At 39.4% G+C, this 14411-nt stretch overlaps 2 protein-coding genes across 6 annotated transcripts in view; one reads left to right on the forward strand and one right to left on the reverse strand.

Moving 5' to 3' along the window:
• HHIP (hedgehog interacting protein) overlaps positions 1 to 10908 on the reverse strand; it is an 89822-nt gene extending 78914 nt beyond the window's left edge. For all 5 annotated transcript variants that reach the window (XM_032246483.1, XM_032246482.1, XM_032246481.1 and 2 more), the window contains exons 1-2: positions 9962 to 10908; positions 4138 to 4330 (exon numbers count right to left, since the gene is read on the reverse strand). In XM_032246483.1, the coding sequence (XP_032102374.1) occupies positions 4138 to 4330; positions 9962 to 10240 (472 nt within the window). In that variant the 5' untranslated portion in view covers positions 10241 to 10908. The remainder of the gene's footprint in view (positions 1 to 4137; positions 4331 to 9961) is intronic.
• Positions 10692 to 14008, forward strand: LOC116529037. The gene is made up of 3 exons (XM_032246529.1): positions 10692 to 11195; positions 11436 to 11696; positions 13186 to 14008. The coding sequence occupies exons 1-2, from the start codon at positions 10692 to 10694 to the stop codon at positions 11616 to 11618; spliced, it is 687 nt and encodes a 228-aa protein (XP_032102420.1). The 3' UTR covers positions 11619 to 11696; positions 13186 to 14008.
• Positions 14009 to 14411: the final 403 nt, after the last annotated feature.

A 14411-nucleotide genomic window follows, 5' to 3' on the forward strand; every position in this document is an offset into this window, starting at 1 on the left:
GAGAGGAATGAAGGCCATAGAAGCATTTACTTATCTTTGGCAATTCACCATTTGCAAAAGATAACTTCCCCCCTCCCTTCTTTAATGTGTAAGCGTTCAGATGAAAATTGCCTAATAGGGTTCAACAAGTCTCTTAGAGGTAAAAAGGAAAGAAAAACTAAATTAGCTTGATTGGGTTCGTTAAATCAAACTCTTTGCAAAGTTTTGGGCTAGATCATATTTTGGAACTATTTACCATCAGGCAACAAAATCTCCATATATTTATTATGCATGCAGGAAGACTGTCATACTATGGTCATATTTGTAACTGAATATGTGAGTGAGAAATTTAGTTTTAATATGATGTTTGCCTGCAGGGTCACAGAAAAATTGCAAAATGCAATTCAAAAGAGATTTCAAGCTTGCTTTTTTTAAAAAAAATGTGTGCTTCAGCATTGCTGTCTACCAACCAATACCATTTTAAGGGGAAATTAATTAACAATGCTGGGGGCTGATTCCATTTTATAGAGAATTAGTAGCTGGGACAAACATGAGGAAATGAGAAGTCATTTTCAAATGGAATATCAAAAGACTAATGAATGCATATTCATAAACTTGGTGGCTCCAGAGGTATGATGCTGCTTGGCAAATTAAGAAAAAATGAAGAATGTTAACAATAAATTTACTCCAAGCTTCTTACATAATTTAGACAAACTGAATAGCCTATGTGTAAAAGAACCAGCTCAGGAGATTTTTACTTAAAGACATGGGTATTTTCTTTTTATGATCGCTTAATTTTGTTTAAATTTAAGTATCTAATACTTTTATTAATACTTTACCTTAAATGACCCGATTCTGCAGTGAACAATGAATGAATAAAGAGACATATTTTAACATTTATTGCCAGGGAAGATGTAATTTACTTAATGGTTCCCTCTTGCTTGGCATTTTATTGAAAGTGCATGTTTAGCTTACTTGGGATCATCATAATATAGTCAGGTCTACTAATAATCAACAAACATGAATATTCCAGCAGTTGTATTTTTTTAAGTCCTGGTCACTTATCAACTATCTTGGATCTGTAAATGTTCTCCCCGATCATGAGCCTGGTTCTGCTATACCACAGAGCACCCTATAAATACTGACATGTAAGATAAATGCTTCCTGCGGAGGATTATGAGTTCTCCCTTTTCTCTCAGCATGTATTCCAGAGAAAAGTTATTTTTCCTCATTATAAGTGTTGCTCATCATGATAAGGAAAAAAAAAAAAGAGCTACTGACTCACTGGGAGTAAGGCCTACCCATGAACATATTCTAAAAGAAGTGGTGGATTTTGATATATTCATCTATTCCTTCTGGTTTACTCTCCTTGAGACTAAGAAGACACATGTGTAAGGGAACTGACCAGGGTTAGGAATGACTATGGACTAGAAATATTCAGTTTGAATCAAACCCTTGACCTTGGCCTTCTTAGAAACAGGATTAAACCAATTGAACTAATTTTGTGCAGACATTTCACACTACAATAACCTACTGCTGAGAAGATGAGGTCGATGAGTAATAAAAATCATTATGACTACAGGTATAAAGGAAGAAGCAAGGCCAACTAGATGTCCACTGATATGGTTTCCATAGAGTATGTTATACCTCTTTTAATGATCAGCAAAGTAGCTACCCTGCTCAGTCAAGCAGAAGAAAAGACTTGCAGAGATGAGAGGAGAGTTCTTGGCATTTGTAGAAGTTTTGAGAATTTACTTCTCTAAGTGAATTCACAACCCACTATATTGCTTTGTAATATCTTCCCATTTTTGGGAAAATAAGCAAACTATGACTATTTCTTAATTGAGCTTTCTAGAAAGTAGCAATCTTATAGGTATATGAATATGTTAAAGTGACTGTGCTTTCTTAAAGCCATGAAGCCAAAGCAAATGGTTAAGTCATTTATATGTACATTTCTTCATGTATTGGGCAGTAAGGAAAAAAATGAAGATGTCTCTGGAATTATTTTCTCTCTCCCAATTCTTTCAGCATTTGCCTTAGCAAAATACATCCCATGGGGTACCCTCCTCTTCAAGTTTTTGATTTGTAGAATGATGAAACTATTAACGAGGACAGTCAAAATATATTTAGTTTCTTCTAAAAAAGAAACACAAAGTAGCTGTTTTCCAACACTTTGAACTTCAGAAGAAAGTGAACAATATCATTAAATCAACTTAAGGGGAAACGATTAAAAATTTGCTTTTGTAGTAATTTCCAAAAAATCTGTGTTCCACAGTTGTAAAGACAGTTTGGTGCTGTGGGCACGGGCTTGGGGGGTAGGGACTGATCAGCATCTTAGTCATTGTACTTGAGGAAATGGTAACCTACATGCCAACGACCAATCCAGGCAACAAATCGATTAGGGTAAGTAATGCAGAGAGCGTGTTACTACAGCTCGATTTTGGGACAAGTATTTAGAATGATCATTAGCATTTGACACATGCAGGGGCAGCCCCCTCTGCTTGTTGGTAACGCCTTCCAGAGTCTCTAGAAAGCACCCTTGCTGCTCTGTCCACCTCTAGAGTGGAGCTTTCATCTGGATATCTTTCAAAGCAGCCTGGGTGGCCACCAAAAGCACTTGACATCTTGATGCACTTCAGCAGTTTTACATATATACAAACTTTGTAGAAAAATAAATTTGTCATTCATCACCACATATGTTGATCTGGAGAGTGAGGTGATTGCAGTTCTGGCTCTGAGCTGTTTGCTGTGCTCTTTCTTTCAGTGGATTGCTTTTATTTTATTGTTTTTTGGAAGCTAAAAATTACTTCAAATATATAAAGACCCCCACAGATAAGTCCCCAAATCTAGCATGTTGTATTTATCTAAAGTAGATAATGATAAATAAAAATGCTAAGTGTGGATATCACTTTCAGTTTATAGTCCTACAGGCAAATGTGTAAGACTTGAAATTTCCAGCAAACATTTATGGTATCTAATCTGTTATCACTTCTCTGGAGGCCATCTAGGCAACCATGACCTATTCTACTTTGCTTTGGGGAATGTGATAAAGAGGAAGAAACAGCTGCTTGAGAGAAGGCCTAGGAACACAGCTGCGGTTTATGAAGACAATAATAACATTTCATATTGAATGGGTTTAGATATATGTCATGCTATATGCAAGAGAGCAAGCAACCCCAGTCAAAATGTTTTCTAAAGTTATTAAGAGAGCTATATTAAAAAATACAAAAATCCACACTTTCCTGTGTCAGAGAAAAAAGTAAAATGTACATAGCACTTTAAAAAATTCTCTCAGTGCATTCTACAGTTCTTAAAGCTTGCCTCTTTCTTAAATACTGCTTAATCTTCAGTAGATTTGTGTGCTACTTTGTCTCCTAACTAAACAGAATCTGTCTCATGAAATTATTTTCTTTCTATATGTTGAATCTTCCAACTAAAGCAACAGCAACCAAAGTTTACAAACTTTTGATGATAAAAATTAATTAATGACTATTTATGCTTTTTGGAGTCCAAAATACGATAGCGACTGGGCATGTTCATGACACTATACGTGTAAGAATATCCATATCTGTCCTATCACATTCTCATTGTACAACATTGATTAAGGTGTATGACTTCTCCCAAGGCTCAGGTTTCCTCATCTGTCAAATAAGGAGGACTCTACTGTTCCTACCTACCTCACAGAGTAAAAATTAGCCATTTTATTGAAAGTGCTTTGTAAGATATTACTTTTTTGGATTCCTAATCATATTTTATTTAAGGGTCTATCTTACAAGTTAGTGGACATTCTCCAATTTCATATCAGTTGTGTAGAAGAAGACGCTGCCTTGATATTGATCCTGATGGGTAAAGAAGGTACCAAGAAGAGATTTGGACTGAGAAGTCAATGTGTATGAAGATTACCACCTGTATTATCAGCTTAACAAGAAATATATAACACGTCAACAAAACCAATTATACTATTTGCAGACTGAAATTACAATACTCCCTTTAGAGGGAATAAAAGTTATAAATTTGGAAATGTTAATTAGGAGGTAAAATAGGTATTTTTAAGGGCAAGATGAATTTTACAAGTCTTGTAAATAAGCATTTAAGAACACGTATCTTACAAGGAGATTGTGTGGTGGTTTACTTCACTCGTGCACTTTTTTTTCTTACCTGGAATATGGCCTCGGCAAGTGTAAAAGAATTCTTTGCAATAGTCTTTGCAGAGCAGAGGAAATACCAGGTCTCTTTCCAAGACTTCTCTCTCAGGTGAGTGGAACAGGCTTTGAGAATGTGGAGAGCAAAGTGCACATTTGATTTCCTCCAGTAACTTCCCGCATTCTGTGTTGTTGGTAACAGAAAATATCTGAAAGCCATAAAGCAGAAACAATGTTGTTTTAGTTAGGTAAAGTTTAGCTTTAGTTATTATTATTATTTTTTGCAATTGTGTAAGTACAACAGTCTAATTTAGCCAGTGAAGTTTTCTGAAAAGAATTACTGTGTCACAATACAGAATGCCTTTATAAGGATACAAGTACAGTCTCTGGAACTGAGCTGGGAGAACAAAGGGCAGGGATACATAAAAGTGCTTCTTATTCTTGCAAATCAAAGACATTTCATCTGTACTTCAGGTGTAAAAAGTTAAAAGGCTATTATATTTAGACTCTTTAAGGTTTTATTATTTCATTCTTCCTCAAAGTGTATACTGAATGATATTTAACTTTAAAGTTCTAACCTTTGTCCAACTGTGTGCAAACAGAATTTTTCAAGACATGGCTTATTTGTGTCTTATGTGAAGATCTATTTCATTTCTGAAATTCTTAATATGGTAATCTCAAAAATGTACTTGGGCTACATTTTTAAAATTTCAATTAATTTTCAATCTGCATACTGCATTAAGGAAAGTTTTCTAAAGTAGGATAATATTTGCCTTTTGTGTTTAATAAAAATAATATCTAAAGCAAAATTGAACAGGTTAGACCAATTTTTATTATTCATTATATCTTAGCCAGGAAAATTTTTCTAACTAGGTCCCTGGGATGTTATATGTATGAACAAACATAAGAGTTTAATAAAGTGTTTTTGAATAATATGTAGTAAATTTTAATGAAAAATGGCTTACCTTCATCACAGTTTTTTACGATGATATGTCTTTTATTTCAATAAGACCAATTTGAGTTATTGATTCATTGAGTTTAGCAATTAGTAGACAGAATAGGTCTTGTTGTCTAGCAGTAACTTTAAAAACCTGATTTCAGAAGTTTCTTTAATATATATAGAAGACAATAACAACACAATATTTGACATGTGAAATGTAGCACTGTCTAAATCAAGTATTAATTTTTTATATTAAAAACACCATAATGGAATTGAATTTTATACCTTTTCCCAATTCATCTAACTATATTCATACGTTATTACTTCTTTAGAACTGTCAACCAAAATTAACATTTTAAATTCTAGAGCGTTGTTTTAAACAAATATTTCATTCACTAACGAAGGTTCTAATTTGAGTAAATCTATGGCTTCTATTTTTTGGGATAATGTTATTCTAGGTAATCACAAAAATTTAAATCTGCAAGAGCAAAGTAACTAAAAAAAATCATTGAATATAAGCATGCTGAAATTTTAGTATGCAGCAAGTCCAATAAAAGTTAAAAAAAAATATGATGCATTGTAGCTACGCTATTCAGAAAAGTTATTATTAACCACAATTATATTTACAGTCTTATCAATTTATTTAAATAACCATTGCTTAAATGGATAAAATCTTCTGAAAGGAAACATACACTACACCCTTAGAATTTGCATTCCAAGAATGTTTTAAATGTGTTATATTGTCCATACTCTGGCAAACCTCACCAGAACTATTCAATATTAATAGTGTTCAATTCTGTTCTGTTTGTTTATCATATAGCAGTCCACTAAGAACAAAACAATTGCAGGATGCCGAAGCCACCCTTTTTTGCTGGCTTAAAACCTGGAATGTAATTACCTTTTGTTTTATGGAGATTATGCATGCTTCCATTTTTTATAGCTGAAACAAAATGATCCTCATATACTCTCTCAGCTGCTATCCAGGAAGAGCTTGATTTTAGTGCCTAAGTAATTTTGTCTTTTACAATTTTTGGAATGTGTTCTGGCCACAGATCTCTCATCAAAAGTTTCAGAAGTAGGATTCAATAAATTATCTGAAATCAAGTATAATATTATTCTTTTTAAAGTTTCATGCTGTTCCGGCCCAGCAGGACGGTAACATTTTGCTCTGTGTGAGGTCTGCAGTGTAAATACCTATTTGAAGATAGATAAAGCCATCATTCTGGCTTTGGTTTCAATGAACCAATAGTCTTATTGAAGTCAATTAAACTGACTCAGCCAAAGCTGCAACAGTGTTTTAGACAGATGAGTCTGGGTGTGTGTAGGGTGATTTCTACTTTTTTGCCTATTTGTCTGTGTCTTATATAGGTCCTTAAGTTTATTTCTGACGATGCTATCAATTTTAAGAAGAAATTTAAGCTAATTTCCTGTTTCGATTTCTAAAAGCCATATACAAAACCATCAAATTATAGTGGTTTTAACTAAATATACTTCAGAAATCATGTAAAACTTCGAAACATTATTACAGCATGCCTAGTAATCATTGTGGCTGTTGCTAATTTATAACATCTGGCAGGTCATCCTTTAATCTTTAGCCACACGAAAGTAAAATCCATAGAAGAAGGGTAAGATAAATAGGGGATACACAGTAAAGTGTGGCCTCCAACTATAGCTTATCAACAAATAGTAAAATGGGTGACAGAGACCTTCTGTATTTCTCTTTATTTACCAAGTAACTAAACAAAGAGGGCAAAAGGCACCCACATGGGTTCGATGAGGGGACAAAAGGAGAAAATACATGACAGTATATTAAGATGTCGCCTTAAGATCATTTGGTTTACAAAAAGTTATTTCTAAAAATCATATGCCTACAAGGTTGTTCAGCTGTTGGGTAGAACACATGTGTCTCTCAACTATAGTGCTGGATTATGTCATTAAAGAGTTCAGTTTCAATTTTAGGCTAATATGTAAATAGATCATTGTACTAAGGCAGCTGTTAAAGGGACCCCAGGATGAGTTATTTGTTTAGTTGGATGTGTTCAACAATAGCCTTTGTCCCTGAAAGAGCCAGAGCAAACAAATGATTGTAAAAGGGCACACTTGAAAACAATTACTTTTCACCCATTCCTTGACAGCTTTGGCTGTGAAACCACCCAAGGTAGAGAGAGCTCTATGCCTCTGTGGCTACAAGTTAAGTTTTAGAAATGGGGGTTATATAATTTGGTTGCAGATTCAATTTGCTTAATGAGAATTAGATCCTTTTAACAGGCTATATTTAGAAAGTGCAATAATATTGCTAAGATAATATGACTTTCTAAATTTTGACAGTAATTATTTGCCATAGTAAACAATCTCATCACAATATACAACATTATTAAAATATTTAAAAAATTAAAATAAGAGCACAATTCCATGTCTAAAGAATTGAAGTCAATTCTAGTTCATTAAAGAAAATTTCTTAGCTGAGAAACAGGACTTAATTGCGTAGCTGAGCATGCTAATATTTCTACTATCTATTTGTCTAAGAAATTCTTCCTGTAGGAAAAAGCTACTACTGTAGTTTCTTGAAAGGCTGCAGAAATCTTTCTGGGGATTTTTTTTTTCATAAACAATAAAGGACCCTTTCAAATAGCAATCATCCCTCCTGTATACACATTATGAAATAAGATCCTAACATATATTATAATCCAGGAAGGCTTACGGGAAAAAGGGAAACACTGAAGTTTATTATAAAATAACATGTTTTAAAAACTATTAAAACTTGAGAAGTAACATAGGTCAAGAATGCATATGCATACCTATAGCAAATCTCTATTTTGAACAATTTGGGTATTGTTAGTTTATAAGCCACTTGTAATGGAACCAGCAAAAGTCTAGTGTACCAAAGTTAACTCAGACACACTTTCCAAATGAGTAGGGGTTTGTTGGAGATTGGAAGCACATAAAACAGAAAGGAATATGTATAGTTAACATGTCAGATTGCTTCCTAAAGAATGATTTCTTTAAAAAAGTTTTTATATAACTACTCTTAAGGACTATAACTCCCCTCAGTCCCATCTCCTTTTCCCTTCTCCCCACCATTGAGTCAAGAACAAAATTTTCATTCCATATGTCCCTGGAAGAGTTCAGTATTGCAGGGGTCTCTAGATCCTCAGTTTATTCATAGCATGTATTGCACCAAGGAAGGCTTAATGGCAAATATTTCTAAACTTTTCTCTGAATTTCCTGGTTCTTTAGGGCTGCTGATAAAACCTTTAAGGTGAACTGAATGTAGCTGTTTTGTAACTTAATTCAATTGCAACACAGGAGATTCAGGACACTGTTTTGAATAAAATCCTGGAATATCTGTTCCCTGAATCTCAGGCTCCTGCTGCATATGGTAAGAATAAAAAGAGAGTTGCAGCTGAAAACCTGCAGCAAGACAGTTCTCACTCATCTGGGAATAGAAGGAGTTGGACAAATGCTCCCTCAAAAGGCATGAACATTTGGACAGAGCTGGGGACTGAAAGAGAATGATGTTCTCTAGTTTCACCCATTAGTGAACCAACTAACAAATACAATGGTGTTGTTGTTATTCTTTTGCCATAAGCAACAGGACTCTGTGTGTGGGCAGCAGTTTAGTGGGGAGGAGGATAAGTCGACCCCTTTTTGTCCTATTGATTTTTTCCTATTTGCATGACTTGAGCAAATTAAATGATGCAATATGGCTTTTTGTTACAAAACAAAGTGAGAGATACCACCCAGACACATATGTTGATTCGTAGGAGCTGTTTACATGAGAATAGAGTGAAATCTACCGTGAACTGAGCATAAAAATTAGATTCAGCCTGGGTTTTTTTTTTTTTTTTTTTTTTTTTTTTATTATGCCTGGGCCAGCAAGACTGAAGCACAAGTTTTCCAAGAGCCTCTCAGACCTTGACAACTGGCAGTGTTCTAACAGAGGAATTCTTAATTAAACCTAAAATAGGGAAAGGGAGGAGGAGCAAAGACACCTGATTGTTTATTTCACGTGCAGTGATTGTTAATGATGTGACCCAGCAATCATTCCTTGGAGTACAGTAGATACCACACATGACTGCATCTCCTGGCAATAACGATATTGCAAACTCAAAAATAAGCGTGTCTTTACAATCAATAAACAGTATGTTGGTATTTAGTTAAACTTATTAACACACAAGGAAAACGTAAATGCCATTACTCTTAAAACAAATTCTTAGAGAAGCTCTTCCAAGACACCTAACTGACCCTGAAAGCCTGAATTTATAATTTACACAATGACGGAGAATCGTCTCCGTTTTATGTGACAAATAACGTTTCAGCAAAATCTTTCGCCAGCTTTTTTCGGGTTCCTAACCGGAGGACCAGGAGTTCCTTTCCGTTGGTTTAACTAATGTAATGCAAGACACCCCCCTCTGACGGGGCTGGGGATCATAAACCAACCATGCTTCAACATCCTTTACGACTCAATCCTCTCCCTAACCGAGCACGTGGAGAAAACGGCACAAATCTTTTTACCCTAGAAAAACAAACCGGAAACCACAGCCACCTTAATTTACAGTTTCACCGCAACCAATGCCCTCATTCGATCCAAAACACACTGTTAATCGCGATTCTTTTAAAATATCTACCCAGTCCAGGGTGCGGGTACCGCAGAAGCGTCTGTTTTCTGAGAGGCAAGTTTGCACAGCATCCCCACCGTGGACTCTGGGGGCGGGAATGCTGTTTGCTTTACCACAGAGGAACACACAACGGAATCACGTTATCCCTTTAGAAAAGTTAGGAAAAGAACTCCCCCAAAGAAGTTTTGCCCTTCTTACAGCCACCGGCTTTGCCAGAACCACAGGGAACCCCACCCAGCCAATATGCCAAGTACGCATCCGTGAGGCCAGTGAGTGCCTACCTTGTTCTCCAGGCGCCCCAGCCCCGGGCTGTCACTCCGCAGGCAGCAGGACAGCCGAGGGTAGAAGCCCCCGCACAGCATCTCTCCCCCACTCAGCAGCTCCAGCTGGGACATCATCCTCCTGTCTCTCCTTTTCAGGCGCTTCGGGGGGTTCCCATTCAGGCACCTTCTCCTCCTTGCTCCGCTCCCTTCGTTTCTTTCCCCAAACTTAGCATCTCCTTCAAAGAAGCCCAGAGCCACGGCCAGGAGCAGCAGCTTAAAGGAGAGCATCTTCAGCATCGTCTGCCCAGAGCAGCAGGGGCTGGGCGCGGGAGGATGTGGGGGAAACGCCACTGCCCAGCAGGGGCACTAGGGCGCAGCTCCAGGAGGAGGCTGCGGGGCTGCAGGGCACTCGAGAGGCAGAGGAAGGTGGCGGGGACAAAAATATGTACAGCGATGCAACTTTGCAAAAAATAAAAGACGCGGCGATGGGTCCAACGTCTTAGGGGAGCCAGAGGAGCCAGATAAAGTTGTGCCGATGACACCGTTTGCAGTTGTGCCAGTGTCAGTTGGGTTGGGGGCTTTCTGCTGCGGCTGGGAAGTGGGAGGAGGAGAAGGAGTTGGAAGAGGAGGAAGAAAAGGAGAGGACAGCCACAGATGTTCACTTGTCCGTGTAACGGGAGTTGTTTAGGTGGGACAGTAGCAGGAACAGAAACGGCGACGGCGGCGGCGGGGCAGTGCTGGGCTCTAGATGATGCTGAGGTCTCCTCTGCCGGCGGCTGCAGCTTCTCACACAGCCTCTCATGTTTCGCTCCCTCTTTTCTTCTTCTTTTTAACTAGCGCGCGGGGAGGTGCTGCCACAGCGCGCCCCTTGACGTCACCGCTTCTCGCGCGCCCCCGCCCAGGGTGGGGGGAAGGGGAGGGGGCGGCCCCCCGCGCGAGCGCGTCCCCCTGGCCCCGGCGGCCTCCCGGCTGCGGCGGGGAGGGGCGGCGGGCCGCGACGGCGGCGGACGGAGGGGGAGGGCTGCGAGCCTTCGGAGCCAGCCTCGAGGGCGCAGAACCCAGCGTGCCCGCCTTGCCGCGGCGCCCGGGTGGGGGCGTCTACGGCTCCGGGTCCCTGCCGGCCTGGGGCAGGGGCGCAGTCCCGAGAGTCCGGGACTGCCCAGCTGCTGCAGCCAGCAGGCTCCTCTCTCCTCCACTCTTCCTCTCTGCACTGCCCGGGCTAAAGGCGGCCAAGCTGAGGCTCCGAGAGAAAGTGAGTAAGAGTGGGCCGTGGGAGGTGGGAAGGGAGGGACCCCTTCCAGGGCCATCCCCACCCCGACCCCCGGCCAATCCCTCGCCCCGTGGGAGGGTGAACTAAGTGGGCTGGAGCCGACGGGAGGGAGGTTTTGGGCCCCTTTGTCATTCCCAGCCGCACGGACACCCCCTTTTTCCAGACTGACTTTCGATGTGAAGCTCAAGTCCTCAAAGATCTTTCTTGGGGTCGAACTTAGAGGCAGGGGAATCCCAGATGCGGTTGAGTACGCTGAGATGGTTTGGAGACTCGTCCTCACCGGAAGTCCTGCAAACCACTGAAGTGGCACGGACGCGTGTGCGTGCGCGGAGTGGGCGGTGTGTCGGGCTGCAGGCCGAGCCGAGTCGGCCTCCCAGAGTGCTTGCCTTGGTTTGGGCGGGTTAGTCCCCGACCTGCCCCCGTCAGGGTCCCACAAGTGTCCGGGAATAAGCTGGGCCCCGCTGGTGCCATCTGGGAGCACAGGTCACACACACACACACACACACACACACACACACACACACGTCTCACACACACACACACACACACACACACACGTCACACACACACACACACACACACATACACACACACACACACACACCCCGCCCCTGGTAAGAGATTTACCTGCGTGTAGAAACAGAGGAGTTAGATCTGGAGAAAGAATTAGAATTAGTTGTTGAGGGCGTCCAGAAGCGCTGTGCCCTGCTTATCCCCCGGTATACAAATAAATTAACCTTTCCCCCAGCTAGACAAAGTCTGTGTAAATAAGGTGTTTCTAAAAAGATGTCTACGTTATCAAGAGCGGTGACTTGACGTTTACCGGATCCCCGAAAGTTAGCATCAGGAGGAGCTTCTACAGGGTTGCACACAAAATGTGCATTTAGCCCACTTGGGTATTTAACAGAGGAGCCGGTTTCCAAGAAGATAGGCTTTGATGAGCAGATAAGGCAGTTTTCCCATTTTGGCAGTGGAGGAATATTCACCATATTTGGATTTGCTTCACTTGTTGGACATAGATTTTGCCAAGCGATTGCGAAAGTTGGTGATGGTGAGGTGGGCAGTTGATTAAATTAATTACTTCTTCAAAGCGGTCCCAGTGGCCAGGTAAGGCTTCTTTTTCACTTCCTGAGCCTGGATATTAGTGAAGTTAGGTTTTTCCCAAAAGAGATGACACATCAGAATAAGTGAAAAGAATCTGCTAGGATGTTTCGCCCACTCCTCAGCTAAATGTAGGGCCCTGATGACATATGTAACATTTTCCCCAGGGGCTGTTGTACACACATGACTTCTTCATACATGTGGTTGTAAGTGCCACTTTGGATCCCACAGGCTACTTCTTGTGATATTCTTTCTGCTTTGAGGACTTTTCATATAAAATTAACCAGAGAACTATAAAGACTTTAAGGCTTTAAACTTATTAATAGATCTCGAGATGAATCCCATCAAATTTAAATCACTTGCACAATTTCATCTCATTAGGTAGTTTGAGAATGAGGAATCAGGACCCAATCTGGGGTGCTTTCCACTATCCAACATTTTATTCCCAAATGCCAGTTTTATATTCTTTTTCCAAAATAAAAATCCTTCTGAAATTGTATTTCAGTGGCTTGCACTCCTACTCTGACAAATTCATGTTAGTAGTTTTGAAACAGGCCTTTCTTATGGCTTATAATTCAGGTCAAAAGACACTTAAAGCTAAATTAATTTTGGTTTTAAAATACTATGCATCTGTTTTAACCCATGACCCTAAGACATAGAAAGTTTCTAAAAGATTGCTGAAATGAGACATGCTTGTTATTTCTTGACATATGGAAACTAGAATTGATTTCATCCACTGTTTGTCTGAAAGTCAATAAATTGGGTCACTTAAGAGATAACTTGAGCTTATTCTTCGTGTTACTGATAAAATTTCTAAACAGTTACTAAGCAGTGTTATACAAATGGACTAACTTCTGATTCTTTTTTCCAGAGGGAAAATTGCAACCCTTGCCTACAACCAGACTGACAGCATAATTAGGAATCAAGAATCAACACTGGGTTATATCTTCAGATTAAACCTAGAAAGCCCCCTTGGAGGCTGAAGTGGGGGAGCAGGCCACGCATACACTCGAACATGAAAAATGGTCTCCTTTCATCAGAGAGCTCTCCCTCTTCAGCTAAACCGACAGAGTGGTGAAAAGAAGAAGGGAATCCTTCCTGACCGAAATAATCCATACAAATCAAGTCGACCTTTTTAAGCAAGAAATGGAACAGCATAAGGGTGGCTAGTTCACATCTTCTGCTCATACCACCACTGAGCAACCCCCCCAGGACTGCCACCCATATGCAGGTCATGCCCTGTGCAAGAGCACCTAAAGTGGGAGCTGAAGCCCTGCCCAGGCTCCATTCACCAAGCAGAGCTTATGTTGCTGTGTGTCTGTGTCTACCCAGAGGATGTGGGTGCTTTTTGAAATGTGCACCAGGGCATCTTGTATGAGCTAGCACCAGCTTAGACCATCCCACCCTCATACCCTGGTCCTATCCAGGGTTATGTTCCCTACTTTAGAAGAATTAATGATTCTCATGAACATATTCAGTTTATTATAAAAAGAAATATGTGATGCAAATTGAAATTAATTTCAAATGTAAAGCTCAAACTATTACCATGTATGTGAATTATGTATGTATGCATATATATATATGCATACATACATAATTCGAGAGTTATATGAATATACATTTTTAGTGTATCAGAAGTGATGACGATTTAACTTTGGTAAGTGTTTAAAATAAAATTATTTTGGGTTTTGGAATTAGTTTTATATATGGAATTTTGGCCTTCACAGAAAAATGTACTATTTAATTCCATTTCAACAAATAAATATTAAGTGTCAGGTACCGTGCTGAGCAATATAGTACTGAAAAATAATACAAACATCCTGCTTCTCGATAGTTAATAATCTAGTATGGAAGACAAATGATAAGGTCACAAATAAAGTTACAGTTATAAATTATGGTAAGGGCTATGAAGGAAATACTAAAGTACAGAATAACAAAGCACAGCACATCTATTTCAGATTAAGTGCCTGGAAAAAGCTGCTCTGGGAAAATGACATTTCAGTGGAGACCTAGGATGGCTTGGAAGGAGTATGAAGTGATTCCAACAGCCATTTAAAGTATAGGAGCATTTGAGTTCAGAAATAATTTGATACATCT

Source organism: Sapajus apella, unplaced genomic scaffold (genome assembly GCF_009761245.1).
Source record: "Sapajus apella isolate SASKATOON/1434 unplaced genomic scaffold, GSC_monkey_1.0 scaffold61, whole genome shotgun sequence".
Lineage (NCBI taxonomy): Eukaryota > Metazoa > Chordata > Mammalia > Primates > Cebidae > Sapajus > Sapajus apella.

Bases quoted from the DNA above. Each gene is read 5' to 3' on its own strand.
- LOC116529037 (XM_032246529.1), top strand. From the start codon at position 10,692: ATGATGCTGAGGTCTCCTCTGCCGGCGGCTGCAGCTTCTCACACAGCC. The intron at 11,196-11,435 runs GTGAGTAAGAGT...TCGAACTTAGAG, and splicing joins AGCTGAGGCTCCGAGAGAAA to GCAGGGGAATCCCAGATGCG.